Below are 22071 nucleotides of genomic sequence, written 5' to 3' on the forward strand. Positions count from 1 at the left end.
CGTTTTTTTTTTAATTGAACAAATTAATTACATTTGGGCCTATTTGTTCTCTGTAAAGTATTTCTCAGTCTGGCTTGTTCAAATGTGGCATGCCCATCAGAAGGGATGGTTTGAGAGCAGTGGTGGCGAATGTCATCACAATGGAGAATCAGGTCCATTTATTTTAGCAGACCATGTTTGTGAAGAGAGAGGTGACTCGTCTGGAGCATTGACACAGTATAGATTTGTTGGGCTGAATGGACTGTTTCTATGCAGTAAATACTTTGTGATATTGGGGTTGTGACTTGTTACTTTCTACTCTTTCGAGGAGATATTTAAGCTCAAGAACTGTAAAATGTGCAATGTGAAATACTTGCACTGTAAAAAAAGAAATTCATGTTGCAGTTAAAAGTACTGATTCCAGGAAGAGTATGAGTAGGCCTGGTACAACCAGGGAGCTAAATCGGGTTGCCAATTGTCTAAGCAATCCCTGAACACACAGCTAATACAGTGAGATATTTGGACAAACAGGAGGACAGTCTGGAATAGGCGAGAGGATCTCTGGGAAAGATTGAGCCAAAAACAATGACCAGTCAGAGTAGAAGTTTAAAATAAAGCAAAATGTCACATCCTGAGACAGTCCTCACATGGCCTCTGCCTAACCTGGCCCCCTGTCCCTGCCGACATGCCTTCGCCTACGACTCACTCCTCCCACCCACGAACCCGTTCCACCCACACCTCACCACCCTGACTGACTTAATATTGATGAAGCTTTGCTCTGTTGTTTCAGCACAAAAGCAGCTTTGGACCAGTTGATGTGCCTGAGGGGATCGTGTTCAGACCTCGAAAACACGAGGTGGATGAGCTGAATATGAAAGACTTCCTGGGAACACCCAAGGTAACTGCTGGATTCAGGGCTGGTGGTTAGTCTGTGTCACACTGGGTGCTGTACGAGTCACTCAGAAAAACGTGCGGAATTGAAAATTTAACGCTCGTCATAGGAGGCAAATTCTATTTCTCCTATTCACCCCATTATTAGAGTGGATGATATTTTTACAGGTCATGCGCTCTGTATTTTCCCACTCCTCAGGTCTCTGTCTCTCTCTCTCATCCAGTCTATCCTGGAGCTCTCTGGATGGTCAGTGAGACAGCCAAGGTCCTACCCCCCACCACCCCTCTGGCCCTGAACAGTGAGGAGGGGGCTGACCCCCCCCCCCGCCCCACACATTGTGGAGGATTGATTTCATGCACAGAGCTCCTGCCGTGCTCTGCTTTGAAGCGAAAGCATGGATGCTCCAGTTTCCACCAGTTTCCAGCTCATTAACACATGAACCTTCTCTGCTCCGTGTTGCCAGGTGATCTCCTCCGTTGTACCAAATGACAGCTTCGCGGGATTCGAGCCACTTCGGCCAATGGTATGTCTGTCTGTATAACAGCCAGTAGCAGCTGTGGAGGGAAGGGGAGATGGGGAGAGGAAGAGATGGAGTGGAGGTGGGACAGGAGAGGAGATGGGAGGGGAGAGGGGAGGAGGAGATGAATGCAGCAGGGAGGGGTAGCAGACCAAGAGGAGAGGAGATGGATGGAGGGGGGAGGGAGCAGGATTGGAAAAGAGAGCAGAAGATGGGGAAGGGGTATAGGGAAAGTGGCGTTGAATATTGGGAAGGAGACGAGGAAATGATGTGGGGGAGGACAGGGAGGCAGACGGGTGGTGGGGCGGGTCTCGGAGTGTAGGGAAGGCACGGGTAGAGTGGGGTGTGGGGGAGGAGCGGAGGGAGACGGGGTGTAGGGAGGAGCGGAGGGAGACGGGGTGTAGGGAGGAGTGGAGGGAGACGGGGTGTAGGGAGGAGTGGAGGGAGACGGGGTGTAGGGAGGAGTGGAGGGAGACGGGGTGTAGGAAGGAGTGGAGGGAGATGGGATGTAGGGAGGAGTGGAGGGAAAACGGGAGACAACCCAGAGGGTGATGCTTGTTCTGCCCTTCCTTCTGTGCAGAGGTCTGTGGGTTGACTTCATTGACTGGTCTTCCAGCCAACTGTGTCAGCCATGGCTCGTGCACTATGTCAGTCCCAGGTAAGAGAATGGATGTGCTTTCTGAAAGCATGAGGAGATAATAACAATTTATATTGATATAGCACCTTTAGGGCAATAAAACATTCCAAGGCACTTCACAGGAACGCAGTGAGGCAAAATCTGACACTAAACCACACAGGGAGATATTGGGGCAGATGACCGAAATCTTGGTCAAAGAGTTAGGTTTTAAGGAGTGTCTTAAAGAAGGAAAGTGAGATGGCGAGGCAGAGAGGTTTAGGGAGGGAATTCCAGAGCTTCGGGCCTTGGCAACTGACATCACGGCCGCCAATAGTAGAGCGATTAAAATTGGGAATGCTCAAGTGGCTAGAATTAGTGAAGTGCAGATATCTTGAGGGGTTATGGGGCTGGAGGAGATTATGGAGATAGGGAGGGGCGAGGCCGTGGAGGGATATGAAAACAAGGAAGAGAATTTCAAAATCGAGGCATTACTTGACTGGAAGCCAAAGTAGATCAAAGAGCTCAGGGGCGATGGGTGAATGGGACTTGGTGCGAGTTAAGTCACAGGCAGCAGAGTTTTGGATGACGTCAGGTTTACGAGGGTAGAATGTGGAAGACCAGCCAGTAGAGTGTTGGAATAGTCAAGTCTGGAGGTAACAAAGTTGTGGATGAGGATTTCAGCTGCAGATGAGCTGAGGCAGGGATGCAGACAGGTGGAAGTAGGTGATCTTAGTAATGACATGAATATGAGGCCGGAAGTTTAGCTTGGGGTTAGATATGATACTAAGGTTGCAAACAGTCTGGTTCAGCCTTAGACAGCTGTCAGGGAGAGGGATGGGGTTTGTAGCTTAACCAAAGACAATGGCTTTAATCTTCCCAGTCTTTAATTGTAGGAAAATCCTGCTCATTCAATACTCATGTTAACGAGCTGCAATTTAGAGACACTGGAGGCGTCAAAAGAGATAGTAATTTTAGGATTACCTACCATGTTCATATGCTAGTCAATACTGGGATTGAGGGCAGAATACATGGCTGGAGAGATGGAGTAGAAGAGTGTTCTCCACTCTCACTACATCCATCACCTGACGTTATATTCCTGGGACCAGTTCTGGGGATGGAGTAGTCCACACATGGTGGAAGGCTGATCGCAAGATGGAGAAGGGATAGGGACAAGGAGTGCAGAAAGGGAATGGGCAAAGGGTGCAGGAAGGGAAGAAAGAAACAATCTGAAGGAGAAGAGAGCAAGTGAGTAGGATTGTCAAACAGACAGAGTGAGGTTTGAGTTGTATCTATCTAAATTCGCAAAATATTTTGAATAAAATCGGTGAGCTAGAAAATTATATAAAAATTAATATAGTAGCATTTACAGTCTTGGCTTAGGCCAACGCAGGATTGAGAGCTGAACGTTCCTGTTTATAAAGTATTCAGTAGGATAGAGCAGGAAAGAAGTGGGTGTGTGGCAATATTTGTTAAGGATTCTCTCACAGCATTAGAACATAAGGATGTGTTAAGACAGGATCGACATGGATAAAAAGAGAAATGATACAATTCTGGGTGTGAATGACAGTCCACCACTATAGATATGATCGAGGGAGCTGTGCACACAGATAGACTGGAATGAAGGTGATGGATGTAGTGAGAGTGGAAAACACTCTTTGCAAGGGCTGCCTCCTATCTCAGTACATTTCTAGTCCAGCAAGGCCATTGGTTCATTTGGTTCAGGGAAATGAAATGGGACAAATAACAGATGGAAGTAAGAAAACAGGGAAATAGTGGTCATGGCAGTAGAGTTAAGGTAAGGACAGGAAAGGGTAATAAAGAGTGAAAGTCTAGGGTGTAGGACCGGAGCAAAGCTTAGTGAGATAAGAAGGGATCCGGAACTAATTATGGGGCGGAGAAGTTGGATGGATTCAAATATGAGATGGAGAGAGTGAAATAAATACATTTCTATAAAGTGAAAACAGGGTGTATTGAGAAATCGAGTTCCAAGACAAATAAAGAGATTAAAACTAAACTAAAATTTAAAAGAGAGCAATATAATGAAGTTAGCAATGCTAATGAAAATCAATAGGAGTACAGAAAGTGTAGTGGGGAGGTGAATAAGGAGGTTGGAAAGGTTAAAATGGACGCTGAAGGGAATAAGCAAAGCAAATGTCCTCCACCTTGCGAAGTGGGACAGTGTCTATGAGGTGGGAGACCAATTCTGCTTCACAGGGGAACGAACGCCTGTTACACTCAGGAGCATCCCTTCGGATGCAGAACTCACCTGCAGTCTATAGATGGCGCTAAGTGATGCCACAACCAACAATTGAACATTTGGTTATGAATGGTGCTGGATAAACAGGCAAGTCACAGGATATAGAAGCTCTGTGAATTTCCCCAACTGAATGGCCCACCCTGCCTGTGTTTAGCCAATTCAGATCATTCCTTGTGACATTTAGGAGCAGCTGAGTGCACTGCACATGACCAAAGCTATAGGCCCTAAAATCATCCCACTGCAGTCCTAAAGACCAGGGCACCAGAGCTACTGACATTGGCATCTACCTGACAACTTGCAAGATTGCCCAGGTGTGCCCTGATTAGCCAATTACTGTCCTGTCATAGAATCATAGAAAGTTTAAGGCCCAGAAAGAGGCCACTTGGCCCATCGTGTCTGTGCCAGCCAAAAAACGATCCACCTATTCTAATCCCTCCTTGCAGCATTTGGTCCATAGCCCTGCAGATTATGGCACTTGAGGTGCATATCCAGACTCCTTTTGAAGGAGTTAGATATAGCTCTTGGGGCAAAAGGGATCAAAGAATATGGGGGGAAAGCGGGAACAGGTTACTGAGTTGGATGAACAGCCATGATCATAATGATTGGCGGAGCAGGTGCGAAGGGCCGAATGGCCTTCTCCTACTCTATGTTTCTGCCTCAACTACCCTTTCAGGCAGTGAGTTCCAGACCTCCACCACCCTCTGGGTGAAAAAGTTTTTCCTCATCTCCCCTCTAATTTTTCTACCAAATCACTTTAAATCTATGCCCCCTCGTCACTGACCTCTCTGCTAAGGTGAATAGTCCCTTCACCTCCACTCTATCCAGGCCCCTCAAAATTTTGTACATTTCAATCAGATCTCCCCTCAGTCTTCTCTGTTCCAAGGAGAACAACCCCAGCCTATCCAATCTTTCCTCAGAGCTGCATTTTTCCAGTCCTGGCAACATCCTTGTAAATCTCCTCTGTACCCTCTCTAATGCAATTACATCCTTTCTGTAATGAGGTGACCAGAACTGCACACAATACTCAAGTTGTGGCCTAACCAATGAGTTATAAAGTTCCAGCATAACTTCCCTGCTCTTATATTCTATACCTCGGCTAATAAAGGAAAGAATTCCATATGCCTTCTTAACCACCTTATCGACCTGTCCTGCTACCTTCAGGGATCTGTGGACATTCACTCCAAGGTCCCTTACTTCTTCTACACTTCTCAGTATTTTCACATTAATCATCTATTCCTTTGCCTTGTTTGACCTCCCCAAATGCATCACCTCACATTTCTCCAGGTTGAATTCCATTTGCCGCTTTTCTGCCCATCTGACCAGACCATCAATATCTTCCTGCAGCCTACAGCTATCCTCCTCGCTATCTACCACATGGCCAATCTTTGTGTCATCTGCAAACTTCTTGATCATGCCCCCTACATTTATGTCCAAATCATTAATATATACCACAAAAATCAGGGGACCCAGTACTGAGCCCTGCGGAACGCCACTGGCAACAGCCCTTTAGTCGCTAAAACACCCGTCAACAATTACCCTTTGTTTCCTGCCACTGAACCATTTTGTATCCACCTTGCTGCATTTCCATGGATCCCATGAGATTTTATTTTTTTTAACCAGTCTGCCATGTGGGACCTTGTCACAAGCCTTGCTAAAATCCATGTAGACCGCATTAACTGTACTATCCTCATCTATCTTCCTTGTTACTTTTCTTCAGAAAATTCAATCAAGTTGGTCAAAGATCTTCCCTTAATAAATCCATGCTTCCTTGATTAACCTTTGCCTTTCTAAGTGACAGTTAATCCTGTCTCTCAGCATAGATTCCATTAATTTGCCCACTACTGAGGTTAGACTGACTGGCCTGTAATTATTCGGTCTATCCCTCGCTCCCATTTAAAACAGAGGACAACGTGAGCAGTTCTCCATCCTCCAGCACCACACCTGTATCCAGTGAGGACTGGAAAATGATGGTCAGATTGTCTGCTATTTCCTTTCTTGCTTCTTTTAACAGCCTAGGGTACATTTCATCTGGCCCTGGTGATTTATCAACTTTCAAGGATGCTAATCTCATTAATACTTCCTCTCACCCTATGTTTATCACATCCAATACTTCACACTCCTCCTCCTTAACTACAATATCTGCATCGTCCCCCTCTTTTGTGAAGCCAGACACAAAGTATTCATTAAAAACCATACCAACATCTTCCGCCCCGACACATAGGTTACTTTTTTTATGCGCCCTACTCTCTCCTTACTCTTATTCTTAATGCATTGATAAAACATTTTTGGGTTCACCTTGATTTTGTTTGCCAATATTCTTTCATGCCCTCTCTTTACTTTCCCAAATTCCTTTTTGATTTCACCCCCCACTTTCTATACTCCTCTCGGCTTTCTGTAGTATTGAGTTCTCGGTATCGGACGTAAGTTTCCTTTTCTGCCTTATCTTACCCTGTAGGCTCCTTGACATCCATGGGGCTCTAGATTTGGCTGTCTCATCCTTTTTCTTTGTTGGAACATGTTTACTTTGAACCCCTTGAATTTCCCCTTTGAATGCCTCCCACTGCTCTGACACTGATTTATCTTCAGGTAGCTGTTTCCAGTCCACTTTCACTAAATCAATCCTCATTTGATGAACCTTCCAACATATCATCCCACCTCACAGCTGTAATAGTTTCCTTGACCAAAATTACCACTCCCCCTCCTTTCTTATCACATTATCGCATTTGAAAACTCTGTAACCAGGAATGTTGAGCTGCCATTCCTGTCCCTCCTTCCATCATGTTTCTGTAATAGCTATGATGTCATACTGCCATGTGTCTATCTGTGCCCTCAGCTCATCTGCTTTATTTGCTATACTCCTTGCAATGAAGTAGATACCGTTGAGTATGACCAAACTCTTTTTTTTATTTTCTAATCATTGTTTCCTCTGTCTTCCAACTCATCCATTAATTTCTGCCTTCCATTTTCATTTCTGATTTTGTCCCAACTGAGTCTACCCTCAGGTCTCCATCCCCCTACCAAACTAGTTTAAACCCTCCCCAACAGCACGAGCTAAACGTCCCGCAAGGAACTCAGTCCCTGCTCTATTCAGGTGCAACCCATCCAGTCTGTCCAGGTCCCATCTCCGCCAGCGGCGCTCCCAATGTCCCAGGAATCTAAAGCCCTCCCTCCTTTACTATCATTCCAGCCACGCATTCATCTGTCTTATCCTTCTATTTCTGTACTCACTAGCACGTGGCACTGGGCGTAATCCAGAGATGACTACTTTTGAGGTCCTGCTTACTAATTTCTTACCTAGCTCCCTATATTCTGACTGCAGGACCACATCCCTCTTTCCACCTATGTCGTTGGTTCCGATGTAGACCACGACTGCTGGCTGTTCACCCTCCCCCTTCAGGATGCTCTGCAGCCGTTCAGTGACATCCTTGACCCTGGCACCAGGGAGGCAACACCATCCTGGAATCACGCCTGTGGCCGCAGAAACATCTGTTTGTTCACCTGACTATTAAATCACCAATCACTATGGTTCTTCTAGTCTTCCCCATACCCCCCTGTGCAGCTGAGCTACCCGTGGTGCCATGGACTTGGCTCTGGCTGCACTCCCCAGGTGAAGCATCACTGTCCTCAGTATTCAGAACTGTATACCTGTTGGGGAGTGAGGTGCACTCAGGGGTTTCCTGCACTTCCTGCCTGATTCTTTTTGACTGCCTGGTAGTCACCCATTCCCTGTCTTCCTGCATACTCTTAAGCTGTGGGGTGACCACATCTATAAACGTGCTATCCACATAGCTCTCATCCTCATGAATGCACTACAGTGTCGCCAGCTGTCACTCAAGTTCCATAACCCGGAGTTCAAGCTGCTGCAATTGACAACACTTCCTGCACAAATGGTTCTCCAGGATATGGGAAGCATCCTGGAGCTTCCACATAGCACAGGAAGTGCATTTGAATTTGAAGCACCCCTGCCATTCCTTTATTTATTAGTTCTTTTTCTTTTCTTTTGGGCCTCCTTATCTCGAGAGACAATGGATACGCGCCTGGAGGTGGTCAGTGGTTTGTGAAGCAGCGCCTGGAGTGGCTATACAGGCCAATTCTGGAGTGACAGGCTCTTCCACAGGTGCTGCAGAGAAATTTGTTTGTTGGGGCTGTTGCACAGTTGGCTCTCCCCTTGCGCCTCTGTCTTTTTTCCTGCCAACTACTAAGTCTCTTCGACTCGCCACAATTTAGCCCTGTCTTTATGGCTGCCCGCCAGCTCTGGCGAATGCTGGCAACTGACTCCCACGACTTGTGATCAATGTCACACGATTTCATGTCGCGTTTGCAGACGTCTTTATAACGGAGACATGGACGGCCGGTGGGTCTGATACCAGTGGCGAGCTCGCTGTACAATGTGTCTTTGGGGATCCTGCCATCTTCCATGCGGCTCACATGGCCAAGCCATCTCAAGCGCCGCTGACTCAGTAGTGTGTATAAGCTGGGGGTGTTGGCCGCTTCAAGGACTTCTGTGTTGGAGATATAGTCCTGCCACCTGATGCCAAGTATTCTCCGAAGGCAGCGAAGATGGAATGAATTGAGACGTCGCTCTTGGCTGGCATACGTTGTCCAGGCCTCGCTGCCGTAGAGCAAGGTACTGAGGACACAGGCCTGATACACTCGGACTTTTGTGTTCCGTGTCAGTGCGCCATTTTCCCACACTCTCTTGGCCAGTCTGGACATAGCAGTGGAAGCCTTACCCATGCGCTTGTTGATTTCTGCATCTAGAGACAGGTTACTGGTGATAGTTGAGCCTAGGTAGGTGAACTCTTGAACCACTTCCAGAGCGTGGTCGCCAATATTGATGGATGGAGCATTTCTGACATCCTGCCCCATGATGTTCGTTTTCTTGAGGCTGATTGTTAGGCCAAATTCATTGCAGGCAGACGCAAACCTGTCGATGAGACTCTGCAGGCATTCTTCAGTGTGAGATGTTAAAGCAGCATCGTCAGCAAAGAGGAGTTCTCTGATGAGGACTTTCCGTACTTTGGACTTCGCTCTTATTAGTTATCATAATAGATATTAGGTATTATCAACCTCCTCCCATTCATCAATAAAGTCAAATGAAGTGTGGGGCCAATTAGGGACCAAAAAGGAAGTCTTCTTGTGGAGGAAGAGGGCAGTAAAGGAGGAGGCAGTAGTGATATTGGACAGGATAAACATCAAGAGGAGGTACTTCAAAGGTTGGCAGTCCTCAAAATGGAAAAATCGTCTGATCTGGTTGAGATGCATCCTCGATTACTGAGGGAAGTAAAAGCAGTGCCAGAGGACTGGATGATTGACAATGTTACATCCCTACTCAAAAACAGGGAGAGGGATAAACCTGGAAATCACAGGCCATTCAGCCTAACAGCAGTGGTGGGGAAACTTATAGGGGCAATAGTCTGGGCCAAAATCAATTGATATTTGGAAAAATAAAGGTTAATAAATGAAAGTCAGCATGGATTTATTAATTTGATTGAGTTCTTTGAGGAAGTAATTATGGAAAGAGCCCAGAAAATATAAAAGGTAAAAATGCTTAACTGGTGACGAGTTAATTTCAGTGATTTTAGAAGGGACCGACTACAGGTAAATTGGAAAGGCAAAAGCAGTAACGAAGAAATAGAGGACATTCAGGGAAGAGTGAGTTCAGGTGTAAACTGGGTATATTCCTTTGAAGGGAAAAGGTAGAGCATCTGAATGGCCTGAATGTTGTCCAGGTCTTGCTGTATGCAGGCACAGACTGCTTCAGTATCTGAGGAGTTGTGAATGGTACTGAAGACTGCAATCATCACTGAACATCCCCACTGCTGACCTTATGATTGAAGGAAGGTCATTGATGAAGCAGCTGAAGATGGTTGGGCCTAGGACACTACCCTGAGGAACTCCTGCAATAATGTCCTGGGACTGAGATGATTGACCTCCAGCAACCACAACCATCTTCCTTTGTACTAGGTATGACTCCACAGTGGAGAGTTTTCCTCCTGATTCTCATTGAATTCAGTTTTGCTAGGGCTCCTTGATGCCACACTTGGTCAAATGCTGCCTTGATGTCAAGGACAGTCACCCTTACCTCTGGAGTTCAGCTCTTTTGTCCATGTTTGCACCAGGACTGTAATGAGGTCTCGAGCTGAGAGGCCCTAGCAGAACCCAAACTGAGCGTCAGTGAGCAGGTTATTGGTGAATAGGTGCCACTTGATAGCACTGTCGATGACAACTTCTGTCACTTTGCTGATGATTGACAGTAGACTGATAGGGTGGTAACTGGCAGGATTAGACTTGTCCAGCTTTTTGAGAACAGGACATAAATGGGCAATTTTCCACACTGCCAGTTACTGGAACAGCTAGGCTAGCGGCGATGCTAGCTCTGGAGCACAAATCTTCAGTAATATAGCCAGGATGTTGCCAGGTCCATAGCCTCTGCTATGTCCTGTGCCCTCAGCTATTTCTTGATAATCATCATTGCCCTTTTCAATTTTTATAAATTACCTAGTTTTGTGTGTAGGGAGCAACACTATAAAATTTGCAGATGAAACTTGGCAAAGTGAAGATGGTGATAAGGATAGTTATAGACTTCAGGATGACAAACAGGGGCGGCACAGTGGCGCAGTGGTTAGCACCGCAGCCTCACAGCTCCAGCGACCCGGGTTCAATTCTGGGTACTGCCTGTGTGGAGTTTGCAAGTTCTCCCTGTGTCTGCGTGGGTTTCCCCCGGGTGCTCCGGTTTCCTCCCACAAGCCAAAAGACTTGCAGGTTGATAGGTAAATTGGCCATTATAAATTGTCACTAGTATAGTTAGGTGGTAGGGAAATATAGGGACAGGTGAGGATGTAGTAGGAATATGGGATTAGTGTAGGATTAGTATAAATGGGTGGTTAATGGTCGGCACAGACTCGGTGGGCCGAAGGGCCTGTTTCAGTGCTGTATCTCTAAATCTAAAAGGATGGTGAAATAGGAAGAAGTATTGCAGATGGAGTTTGATGCAGAGAAGCGCAAAGTGATGCACTTTGGGAGGACTAATATGGAAAGACAATACACTATAAATGACATGATTTTGAAAAGTGTAGATGAACAGAGAGACCTTCGTGTTCGTGTACAGAAATCCTTAAAGGTGACACGGGAAGTTGATAAGGCATTGAAAAAGCATGTGGGTTATTTGGGTTTATAAATAGAGGCATTAAAATATAAAAACAAAGCAGTCATACTAGAACTTTATAAAGCACTGGTTAGACCTCAGCTGGAATATTGTGGATAACTCTGGGTACCTGAGAAAAGTGTAAAGCCTTAAAAAGGATACAAAGGAGGTTTATCATGATGTTACCAGGAATGAGGGAATTCATTTGTAAGGAGAGGCTGGAAAAGTTAGTATTTTTTGCCTTGAAACGGAGAGGGTTGAAAGGACACCGACTAAAGGTTTTCAAGCTGATGAGAGGCTTTGATAGTGTAGATAGAGCTGAGTGGATCAATAATCAGAGGTCGTAGATTCAAAATTATTGACAAAAGATCTAGAGGGAAGGTGCAAACATTTTTCATGAGGGTTGTCAGGATCTGGAATGTTCTACCTGAAAAGGTGCTGTAAGCTGATTCAATAAATAATTTTAAAAGGGAGTTGGACAGGTACATGAGGATGAGGAGCTTTGCAGCGTGACTGACAAAAAACAGGAATATAGTACATTCTAACAGCCAGCACAGGCTGTGCTGTAAGTTTCTGTGATTTTTTTCTATGTTTCTGCTTAAATGAGGAGGCTTGATGAAGGTAGTACGGTTGCTGGGTGTTCAAAATGTTTTTGGTTGACCAATTATAGACTTGTCAGCAAAATTAAGCCAATGGGATTAAAAGGACAGTGGCAGTGTAGGTATGGAGTTGGCTGAGGGACAGGAAGTAGAGAGCAGTGGTGACGGCTGTTTTTCAGACTGGAGGTAGGTATACAGTGGTGTTCCCCTGGGGTCAGTAATTAGGACCACCGCTCTTTTTGATGCACATTAATGACATGGACTATCCAGTACGGGGCATAATTTGAAAGTTTGCAGGTGGCACAAAACTCAGAAATGTAGTAAACAATGTAAAGGATAGTAACAGACTTCAGGAGGACGCAGACAGGCTGGTAAATGGACAGACACATGGCGAAACTTAACAGAGAACTGTGAAGTGATACATTTTGCTCAGACTGAGGAGAGGCATATAAACTAAATGGCACAACTTTAATGGTACTGCAAGAAGAGAGAGACCTGGGGGTGTGTGTACACAAATCTTTGAAGGTGAGAATGCTGTTTAAAAAGCACGTGGGGTCTTTGGTTTTATAAATAGAGGCATAAAGTATAAAAGTAAGGAAGGCATGCTAAATCTTTATAAAAAACTGGTTAGTCCTCAGCTGGAGTATTGTGTTTAATTCTGGGCACTACAGTTTAGGAAGGATGTGAAGGTCTTGCAGAGAGTGCAAAAGAGATTTATTGAAATGGGACTAGGGATGAGGAGCTTCAGTTATGTGGAGAAACTGGAAAAGCTGAGGTTGTTCTCCTTAGAGCAGGGAAAGTTAAAGGGAGATTTGATAGAGGTGTTCAGAACCATGAATGGATTTGATAGGGTAAATAAGGAGAAACTATTTCCAGTGGCAGAAGGGTTGGTAACCAGAGGGCACTGATATCAGCTGATTGGCAAAAGAACCAGTGGCAACATATGGACCTTTTTTTTACGCAGTGAGTTTGTTGTGATTTGGCATGTGCTGGAAGCAGATTCAATAGTAACTTTTAAAGGAAATTGGATAAATACTTGAAAAGGAATAATTTTCAGGGCTATGGGGCAAGAGCAGGGGAGAGGATTAATTGGATGACTCTTTCAAAGAGCCAGCACAGGTACGATGCGCCAAATGGGGTCCTTCTGTGCTGTATCATTGTGTGATTCTATGAAAGTGATGGAATGAGCCAACAATGGTGCCATCAAGTGACACCACTCACAGATAGTCGGCTCACCAATAACCAGTTCACTGATTCTCAGTTTGGGTTCTGCCTGAACCAGATATAGACACAAGCTAAATTTCAGAGGTGAGGTGAGAGTGACTGCACTCGGCATCATGGCAGCATTAAACAGAGTGGAGCACCAAGGAGCCCCAGATAAACTGCAGCCAATGGGTATCGTGAGGAAACTCTCCACTGGTTGGAGTCATACCTAGCACAAAGAAAGATGGTTGTGGTTGTTGGAGGCCAAACATCTCAGTCCCAGGACATCACGGCAGGAGTTCCTCAGGGTAGTGTCCTAGGCCCAACCATCTTCAGCTGCTTCATCAATGACCTTCCCTCCATTATAATGTCAAAAGTGTGAATGTTGATTGACAATTCAACTCTATTCACAACTCCTATGATAATGAAACAACTCCTGCAAGTCTGCAGCAGGATCTGGATAACATGCTGACTCAGTCTGACAAATGGCAAGTAACATTCACACCACATAAGGCAATGATCATCTCCAATAAAGTGACTCAGTCGTCTTCCTCTGACTTTCAATGGTACTGATCACTATTACTGAGACCTGCACCATCATTCGGGATGTCTCCCTTGACCAAAGTCTATTGGGACAGGCAATGTCAACATTATGGTTATACGAGCAAGGCAGAGGCAGGGTACTCTGATGAGTGACTCACCTCCGGACTTCCCAAAGCCTCTCCATCACCTACAGGGTACAAGTCAGGTGTGTGATGGAAGAGTCTGTACTTGCCTGGATGGTGTAGCCACAACACTCAAAGCTTTACGCAAGGTAGAACAGAAAATTCACTTGATCACCACGCCTGCCACTGGGCTCAGTATCCATTCCCTCCACCACTGGCACACATGGATCTAGTGTGTACCATCTACATCAACTGGAGAAACTAGCAACTCACCAAGGTTACTTTATCAGCATCTCCATCGCCTATGATCGCTACCAGCTAGAAAGACAAGCACAGCAATGTTGTAGCAACAGCACCATCAGCTCCAGGTCACATACCACCCTGTCACCCCTCATCATTGCTCGGTCAATATCTATTTTTAACTGCACTTGCAATGCAGCAGGTCCGGAAGGCTTTACCGGGGAGCCCAGGTGGACAATAACTGCAGCCTTGCTAGAACAGATAAAGTGAGAGGTTAAGACTGTTGTGTGAAAGAAATCAGACGGTAGCTGGCAGAAGTTGTAGCCTTCTACATAAGGATCATATGAGGTGAAACAGTGGATTTGTACAGTGCTTTTCAATGTAATCAGAGGTCAGAATGTTTAACAGCCTGTCTGTTGTTTTATTTTACAGAAATTGGGAGAACTAGCTGTGCTGTAAGTACAAGCTAAGTGTTGTGTGCCCATTTACAATGAATTCTTAAACATTAAAGGATCAACACCTGTGCATTACCCACTGAGTTCCTGTGCATTACCCACTGAGTTCCTGTGCATTACCCACTGAGTTCCTGTGCAATACCCACAGAGTTCCCGTGCAATACCCACAGAGTTCCCGTGCAATACCCACTGAGTTCCTGTGCAATACCCACTGAGTTTCTGTGCATTACCCACAGAGTTCCTGTGCATTACCCACTGAGTTCCTGTGCAATACCCACAGAGTTCCTGTGCAATACCCACAGAGTTCCTGTGCATTACCCACTGAGTTCCTGTGCAATACCCACTGAGTTCCTGTGCAATACCCACTGAGTTTCTGTGCATTACCCACTGAGTTCCTGTGCATTACCCACAGAGTTCCTGTGCATTACCCACTGAGTTCCTGTGCAATACCCACAGAGTTCCCGTGCAATACCCACAGAGTTCCCGTGCAATACCCACTGAGTTCCTGTGCAATACCCACTGAGTTCCTGTGCAATACCCACAGAGTTCCTGTGCATTACCCACAGATTTCCTTTGCAATACCCACAGAGTTCCTTTGCAATACCCACAGAGTTCCTGTGCAATAGCCACAGAGATCCTGTGCAATACCCACTGAGTTTCTGTGCATTACCCACTGAGTTCCTGTGCATTGCCCACAGAGTTCCTGTGCAATACCCAGAGTTCCTGTGCAATACCCACAGAGTTCCTGTGCATTACCCACTGAGTTCCTGTGCATTTCCCACTGAGTTCCTGTGCATTGCCCACAGAGTTCCTGTGCATTACCCACTGAGTTCCTGTGCATTGCCCACAGAGTTCCTGTGCAATACCCACTGAGTTCCTGTGCATTACCCACTGAGTTCCTGTGCATTGCCCACAGAGTTCCTGTGCAATACCCACTGAGTTCCTGTGCATTGCCCACAGAGTTCCTGTGCATTGCCCACAGAGTTCCTGTGCAATACCCACTGAGTTCCTGTGCAATACCCACTGAGTTCCTGTGCATTGCCCACAGAGTTCCTGTACAATACCCACTGAGTTCCTGTGCAATACCCACTGAGTTCCTGTGCATTACCCACTGAGTTCCTGTGCACTGCCCACAGAGTTCCTGTGCAATACCCACTGAGTTCCTGTGCATTGCCCACAGAGTTCCTGTACAATACCCACTGAGTTCCTGTGCAATACCCACTGAGTTCCTGTGCATTACCCACTGAGTTCCTGTGCATTGCCCACAGAGTTCCTGTGCATTGCCCACAGAGTTCCTGTGCAATACCCACTGAGTTCCTGTGCATTACCCACTGAGTTCCTGTGCATTGCCCACAGAGTTCCTGTGCAATACCCACTGAGTTCCTGTGCAATACCCACAGAGTTCCTGTGCATTACCCACAGAGTTCCTATGCATTAACCACAGAGTTCCTGTGTATTACCCACTGAGTTCCTGTGAATTACCCACTGAGTTCCTGTGAATTACCCACTGAGTTCCTGTGCAATACCCACTGAGTTCCTGTGCAATACCCACTGAGTTCCTGTGCATTACCCACTGAGTTCCTGTGAATTACCCACTGAGTTCCTGTGAATTACCCACTGAGTTCCTGTGCAATACCCACTGAGTTCCTGTGAATTACCCACTGAGTTCCTGCGAATTACCCACTGAGTTCCTGTGAATTACCCACTGAGTTCCTGTGCAATACCCACTGAGTTCCTGTGAATTACCCACTGAGTTCCTGTGCAATACCCACTGAGTTCCTGTGCAATACCCACAGAGTTCCTGTGCATTACCCACTGAGTTCCTGTGAATTACCCACTGAGTTCCTGTGAATTACCCACAGAGTTCCTGTGAATTACCCACTGAGTTCCTGTGAATTACCCACTGAGTTCCTGTGCATTACCCACTGAGTTCCTGTGCATTACCCACTGAGTTCCTGTGCAATACCCACTGAGTTCCTGTGAATTACCCACTGAGTTCCTGTGCATTACCCACTGAGTTCCTGTGCATTACCCACTGAGTTCCTGTGCATTACCCACTGAGTTCCTGTGCATTACCCACTGAGTTCCTGTGCATTACCCACTGAGTTCCTGTGCATTACCCACTGAGTTCCTGTGCAATACCCACTGAGTTCCTGTGAATTACCCACTGAGTACCTGTGAATTACCCACTGAGTTCCTGTGCATTACCCACTGAGTTCCTGTGCATTACCCACTGAGTTCCTGTGCAATACCCACTGAGTTCCAGTGCATTACCCACTGAGTTCATTGAACATTTTGCTGACTCCCAAATCCTGTTCCCGTTTGCCCTGCCCTGCACCGCTTTGCTGTGTGCCCTGCCCCGCACCGCGTTGCTCTGTGCCCTGCCCCGCGTTCCTGTGCGTACCTCCCCGTGTCGTATCCTGTGCATCCCGTCCCACGTTGCATTCCTATGGACTGAGTTCCTGTATGTTACATGCCGAGTTGCTGTGCGTCAAATGCCTGCAGCCTGAGATCTGGTGCGTCACTTGCCCAGATCCTGTGGAATGAGGACTGAGTTCCTGTACGTTGCACATTGAGTCTCTGCTGACTGTGTTCTTGTACATCACTGTTAAGATGCCTGTGCAGACCACCAACAAATTCTAAAAGAAAATCAAATCCACCAACTGACTCCAATTTAGAAAAAAAACCAAACAGATGTGATTTCACTTTTATAAAGTTTACTTTAACACTCAAACCAAAACCAACATAAATTAAACATGAATTAACAGTCAATATATGTAACACTAAGGTTACATATTAACAAACAGATAAAACAAAGGTAGTCATTACAAATCCTTTAGCAGTTCTAGTCATGTAGCTTCAAACAATCCCAAAGTCCTTCATGTCTTTGAATGCTTCAAGTAGATCTCCAGATCCTGTATCCCCAAGTTGCAAGCGCACTTTCTACTCTTTACAATCCAACCCCATATTTTCTCTACCAAAACTGCGTACCCTTCTGGAACTTGTAGCTTCACGATAACTCTTTCAGTCACCGAAGACAGCAGTAGTAACTTGTATCTTCCAAGAGGCAGCTACCAGAAAACAGGTTCCAATTCAGAAAGCTTATCCTTTTTCCCAACAGCTCCCAGCTTTTTCCAGTTAAGCAGCCCTTGGAGACTATTTTAAAACCCAAAACACCCAGCTCTGCAGCTGGCTTCAACCTCTAGAATTTTCTCGAAACTGAAACTTAACCTCCCAGTCACATGTCCTCAATTTAAAAAAAAACAACTGTTTGGTTTCAACCACAGGACTGTTGGTTTGTCTAACCTGTGTTGGAATCAATGGGTGGGGGTGGAGGGAGATGGGGCAGTGCCAGTGTGATTGGTAACCGTTGTGGGGGAGGTGGGGGCAGTGCCAGTGCAATTGGTATCCATGGGGGGAGGTAAGGGCAGTGCCAGTGTGATTGGTATCCATGTGTAGAGCTGGGGCAGTGTGATTGGTATCACTGGGGGGAGGCAGTGCCAGTGTGATTGGTATCAATGGGGGGGAGGCAGTACCAGTGTGATTGGTATCACTGGGGGGAGGCAGTGCCAGTGTGATTGGTATCAATGGGGGGGAGGCAGTACCAGTGTGATTGGTATCACTGGGGGGAGGCAGTGCCAGTGTGATTGGTATCAATGGGGGGGAGGCAGTACCAGTGTGATTGGTATCACTGGGGGGAGGCCGTGCCAGTGTGATTGGTATCCATGTGTGGGGGCCGTGCCAGTTTGATTGGTATCCATGTGTGGGGACAGTATCAGTAAGATTGGTATCCATGTGTGGTGGCAGTGCCAGTTTGAGAGATATCTGACAGCCTCTCCGACTGCACTGGTTCGACATTCCAAGTTCTGAAACTATCCCTAGTTTTGGCCAATTTAAGTCCAGTTCCAAGGATGCCAGGTGTAATTTTGACACCTTTGAAAGCTAAAACATAGTGAGGTAAGCAAGAACAGCAGCTTGAAAAAATGCCCCAAAGTACTTTACATTAGTGTAATCAAAATATAGACACCAATCCAGAGAGTGGGTTTAGGAGGCTCAACCAAAAGTTTGTTTTAGTCATTCACTGCCAATTAAAACTGTATTGGGTCCTACCCTATTCTGCCAAAACTGCTCACTATTCCAAAATCATCCTGGAATGCAAGGATAAATCCTGGCTCCTTTTCTCTACCACAAACCACCTTTGTAAAGCCCTCTCCCCGCCACCTCAACTCTCACCTCCAACAATGAGTGCAAGGAGCTCATGCATTTCTTTGTCAGTGAGATCGAGACCATCTGTTCAGCTGCCTCTGGCTTCTTTCCCCTAGCCCACTGAGTCAAAGTTCCTGTAAGGTTCCCCCTTGGTCTCACATCCTTCTCTAGTTTTTCTCCTATCTCCCCTCATGCCCTCTCCGAGCTCATCTACTCGATCAGAACAACCTCCTACTCTCTCGACCCTATTCCCACCAAACTGCTGAGCACCCAATTTCCCTTTCAGGCCCCTATTGTTAACGGTTCCCTCTCCTCTGGTATTGTCACCCTCCCCTTCAAATCTGCCAATATCAGCCCTCCCTTTAAAACTGTCATCAAAATCCACTTCTCAAAAAACCCACTCTTGACCCCTCTGTCCCTGCAAACTATTATCCCATGCCCAATTACCCCTTCCTTTTCAAAGTCCTTGAACGTATTGTCGCCTCCCAAATCCATACCCATCTTTCCAACAACTCCATATTTGAACCCCTCCAATCAGGTTTCCAACCCTGCCACAGCATTATCAAAATCACAAATGATATCCTATGTGACTGTGACTGTAGCACTCTCACCTCTAAGTCAGAAGGTTTTGGTTTCAAGTCTCACTCCTTCGTTGACGAGAGAGATAGAGACTGTGATGAAACAAAAATATTTTATGCATGAATTAGATGAATTCTTCAAGTGAAATACAAGAAATTGAGAGGGAAGGTGAAGAGGAAAATAAGACTAGCAAAGAGAGAACATGAGAAAGGCAGTCGACATAAAAGAGAACTCAAAAATCTACCGGCATACAATTAGTTGTAAGAGGTGGAGTGAGGCCTATTAGGAACAAAGAGGGTAATATACGCTTAAAGGTGCAGGACAAGGCTAGAATACTTAATAAGTATCAGTGTTCACTGAGGAAGAGGAATCTGACATAATATCAGTAGAAGCAGAGAGTAGAGGCAATAGATCAGGTAAAAATTGAGAGGGAGGAAGTACTGGAAAGGCTGGTTATGCTTCGGGTAGATAGCAGACCAGAGGGTAGACGGGGCCTCAGTTTAAGATATCATCTGCTAGATGGCACCTTAGACAGTGAAGCACTGCCTCAGCACTGCACTGAAGTAGGAAAAATAAAAAAGCAGAATGTTTTTTGAATGGTGAAAGACTGGGAAATGCATTCTGAGGGACCTGGGTGTCCTTGTACATGAATCACAAAGTTAACATCCAGGTACAGTAAGCAATTTAGAAGGCAATTGGTATGTTAGCTTTGTTACAAAGGGATTGGTGTGTTAGGGTAAAGAAGTCTTACTACATTCTACAGGGCATTGGTGAGGTCACACCTGGATTACTGTGTGCAGTTTTGATCTCCTTTCCCATGGAAGGACATTCTTGCCTAGACGGAGTACAATGGAGGTTCACTAGACTGGGTCCTGGGATGTGAGTATTGTCCTATGAGGACTGATTGAGTAGAATAGGCCGAGATTCCAGGAGTTTATAAGAATGAGAGGTGATCTCATTGAAACATATAAAATTCATAAGGGGCTTGACAGGGTAGATGCTGAGAAAATGTTTCCCCTGGCTGGGGAATCTAGAATAAGGGGTTGGCCATTTAGGGCTGAGGCAAGGAGAAATTTCTTCACTCAAAGGGTTGTGAATCTTTTGGAATCTTGTACCCTAAACAGCTGTGAATGCTCAGTACAGGACAGAGGTTGATAGAGTTTTGGGTATGAAGGCAATGAAGAGATATGGGGATAGTGCGGGAGGCAGAGTTGAGGTAGAAGGTCAGCCATGGTCTTGATGAATGGCAGAGTAGGCTCGAAGGGCCAAATGGCCTCCTCCAGCTCCTATTTCTTATGCTCCAGCTTCTGGAGTGAGATTTGAACCCACAACCTTCTGACTCAGAGCTGAGAGAGCTACCACTGATCCACACTGACACCTGTTGTTATTCATGGTCCCCATGGCTAATTATTTGTTCTGTCTGTTACCAGAGGAACAAGAGGATATCACCATGTGCTGTTCCACTTCACTCCGAAAACAGCAAGTGAGGTTGAAGCGAAAGCTGGGAGTGTTGTGTTTGTCTTAGAGAATGGAGAAGATGGGTGGTCAACTGTTATTGCTAATGATCAGGTGGGAGCTGTGTGAAATAAGAATTGTCATTATAATTATAATCCCTGTACTAGTGCAATCCCACACTGAGAGGTTCACCATCAGCACTGCCATTCCACCAATTTCAGCCCATTCACATGTTTCAAAAGACTTTTAGTCCAGTGATTCTGCATAGAAACCGGTTACTGGTGGAGTTTTCATGATCCATATTGAGCTGAATGAAGGCCGTGACGCAAAGATTTATATTAGTTCTCAAACACTGCGATCAAGACATTTAATGTTGATAAGTGGTCCTGGTTTGCTCTTGGGGGCAGGCGGTGGGAGTGGGGGGGGGACCGGAGCTGTTCTGGGGTCAGGAGGCTGAGCTGGGGATGGAGTCAGGGGACTGTGCTGGGGTCAGAGGGGCTGTTCTGGGGCCAGGGTCAGGGGACTGTGCTGGGATGGTGTCAGGAGGCTGTGCTGGGGATGGGGCCAGGGGTCTGTGCTGGGGCCAGGGTCAGGAGGGTGTGCTGGGGATGGGGTCAGGGGTCTGTGCTGGCGCCGGGGTCAGGAGGGTGTGCTGGGTGAAGAGGGTCTGTGCTGGGGATTGGGTCAAGATTCTGTGCTGGGGATGGGGTCAGGGGTCTGTGCTGGGGCCGGGGTTAGGAGGGTGTGCTGGGGGCAGAGGGTCTGTGCTGGGGATGGGGTCAGGAGGCTGGGGCTGGGAATGGGGTCAGGGGTCTGTGCTGGGGCCGGGGTCAGGAGGGTGTGCTGGGGATGGGGTCAGGGGTCTGTGCTGGGGCCGGGGTCAGGAGGGTGTGCTGGGTGTAGAGGGTCTGTGCTGGGGATTGGGTCATGGTTCTGTGCTGGGGATGGGGTCAGGGGTCTGTGCTGGGGATGGGGTCAGGAGGCTGGGGCTGGGGATGGGGTCAGAGGTCTGTGCTGGGGCCGGGGTCAGGAGGGTGTGCTGGGGGCAGAGGGTCTGTGGTGGGGATGGGGTCAGGGGTCTGTTCTGGGGTCAGAAGGGCTGTTCTGAGGACGGGGTCAGGGGTCTGTGCTGGGGACAGGATCGGGGGCTGTGCTGGGGATGGTGTCAGGAGGCTGCGCTGGGGATGGGGGTCAGGGGTCTGTTCTGGGGTCAGAGGGGCTGTTCTGGGGACGGGGTCACGGGTCTGTGCTGGGGACGGGG

The 22071-nt window shown here is 46.7% G+C and overlaps 1 protein-coding gene across 1 annotated transcript in view; it reads left to right on the forward strand.

The window, feature by feature from the left end:
• Positions 1-22071, forward strand: part of LOC137347527 (neutrophil cytosol factor 2-like) — a 165672-nt gene that overhangs the window by 79802 nt on the left and 63799 nt on the right. The window contains exons 4-7 of the mRNA XM_068011981.1: positions 770-877; positions 1335-1394; positions 14548-14570; positions 20786-20924. Of these exons, the coding sequence (XP_067868082.1) occupies positions 770-877; positions 1335-1394; positions 14548-14570; positions 20786-20924 (330 nt within the window). The remainder of the gene's footprint in view (positions 1-769; positions 878-1334; positions 1395-14547; positions 14571-20785; positions 20925-22071) is intronic.

Source organism: Heterodontus francisci, chromosome 32, assembly GCF_036365525.1.
Source record: "Heterodontus francisci isolate sHetFra1 chromosome 32, sHetFra1.hap1, whole genome shotgun sequence".
NCBI lineage: Eukaryota > Metazoa > Chordata > Chondrichthyes > Heterodontiformes > Heterodontidae > Heterodontus > Heterodontus francisci.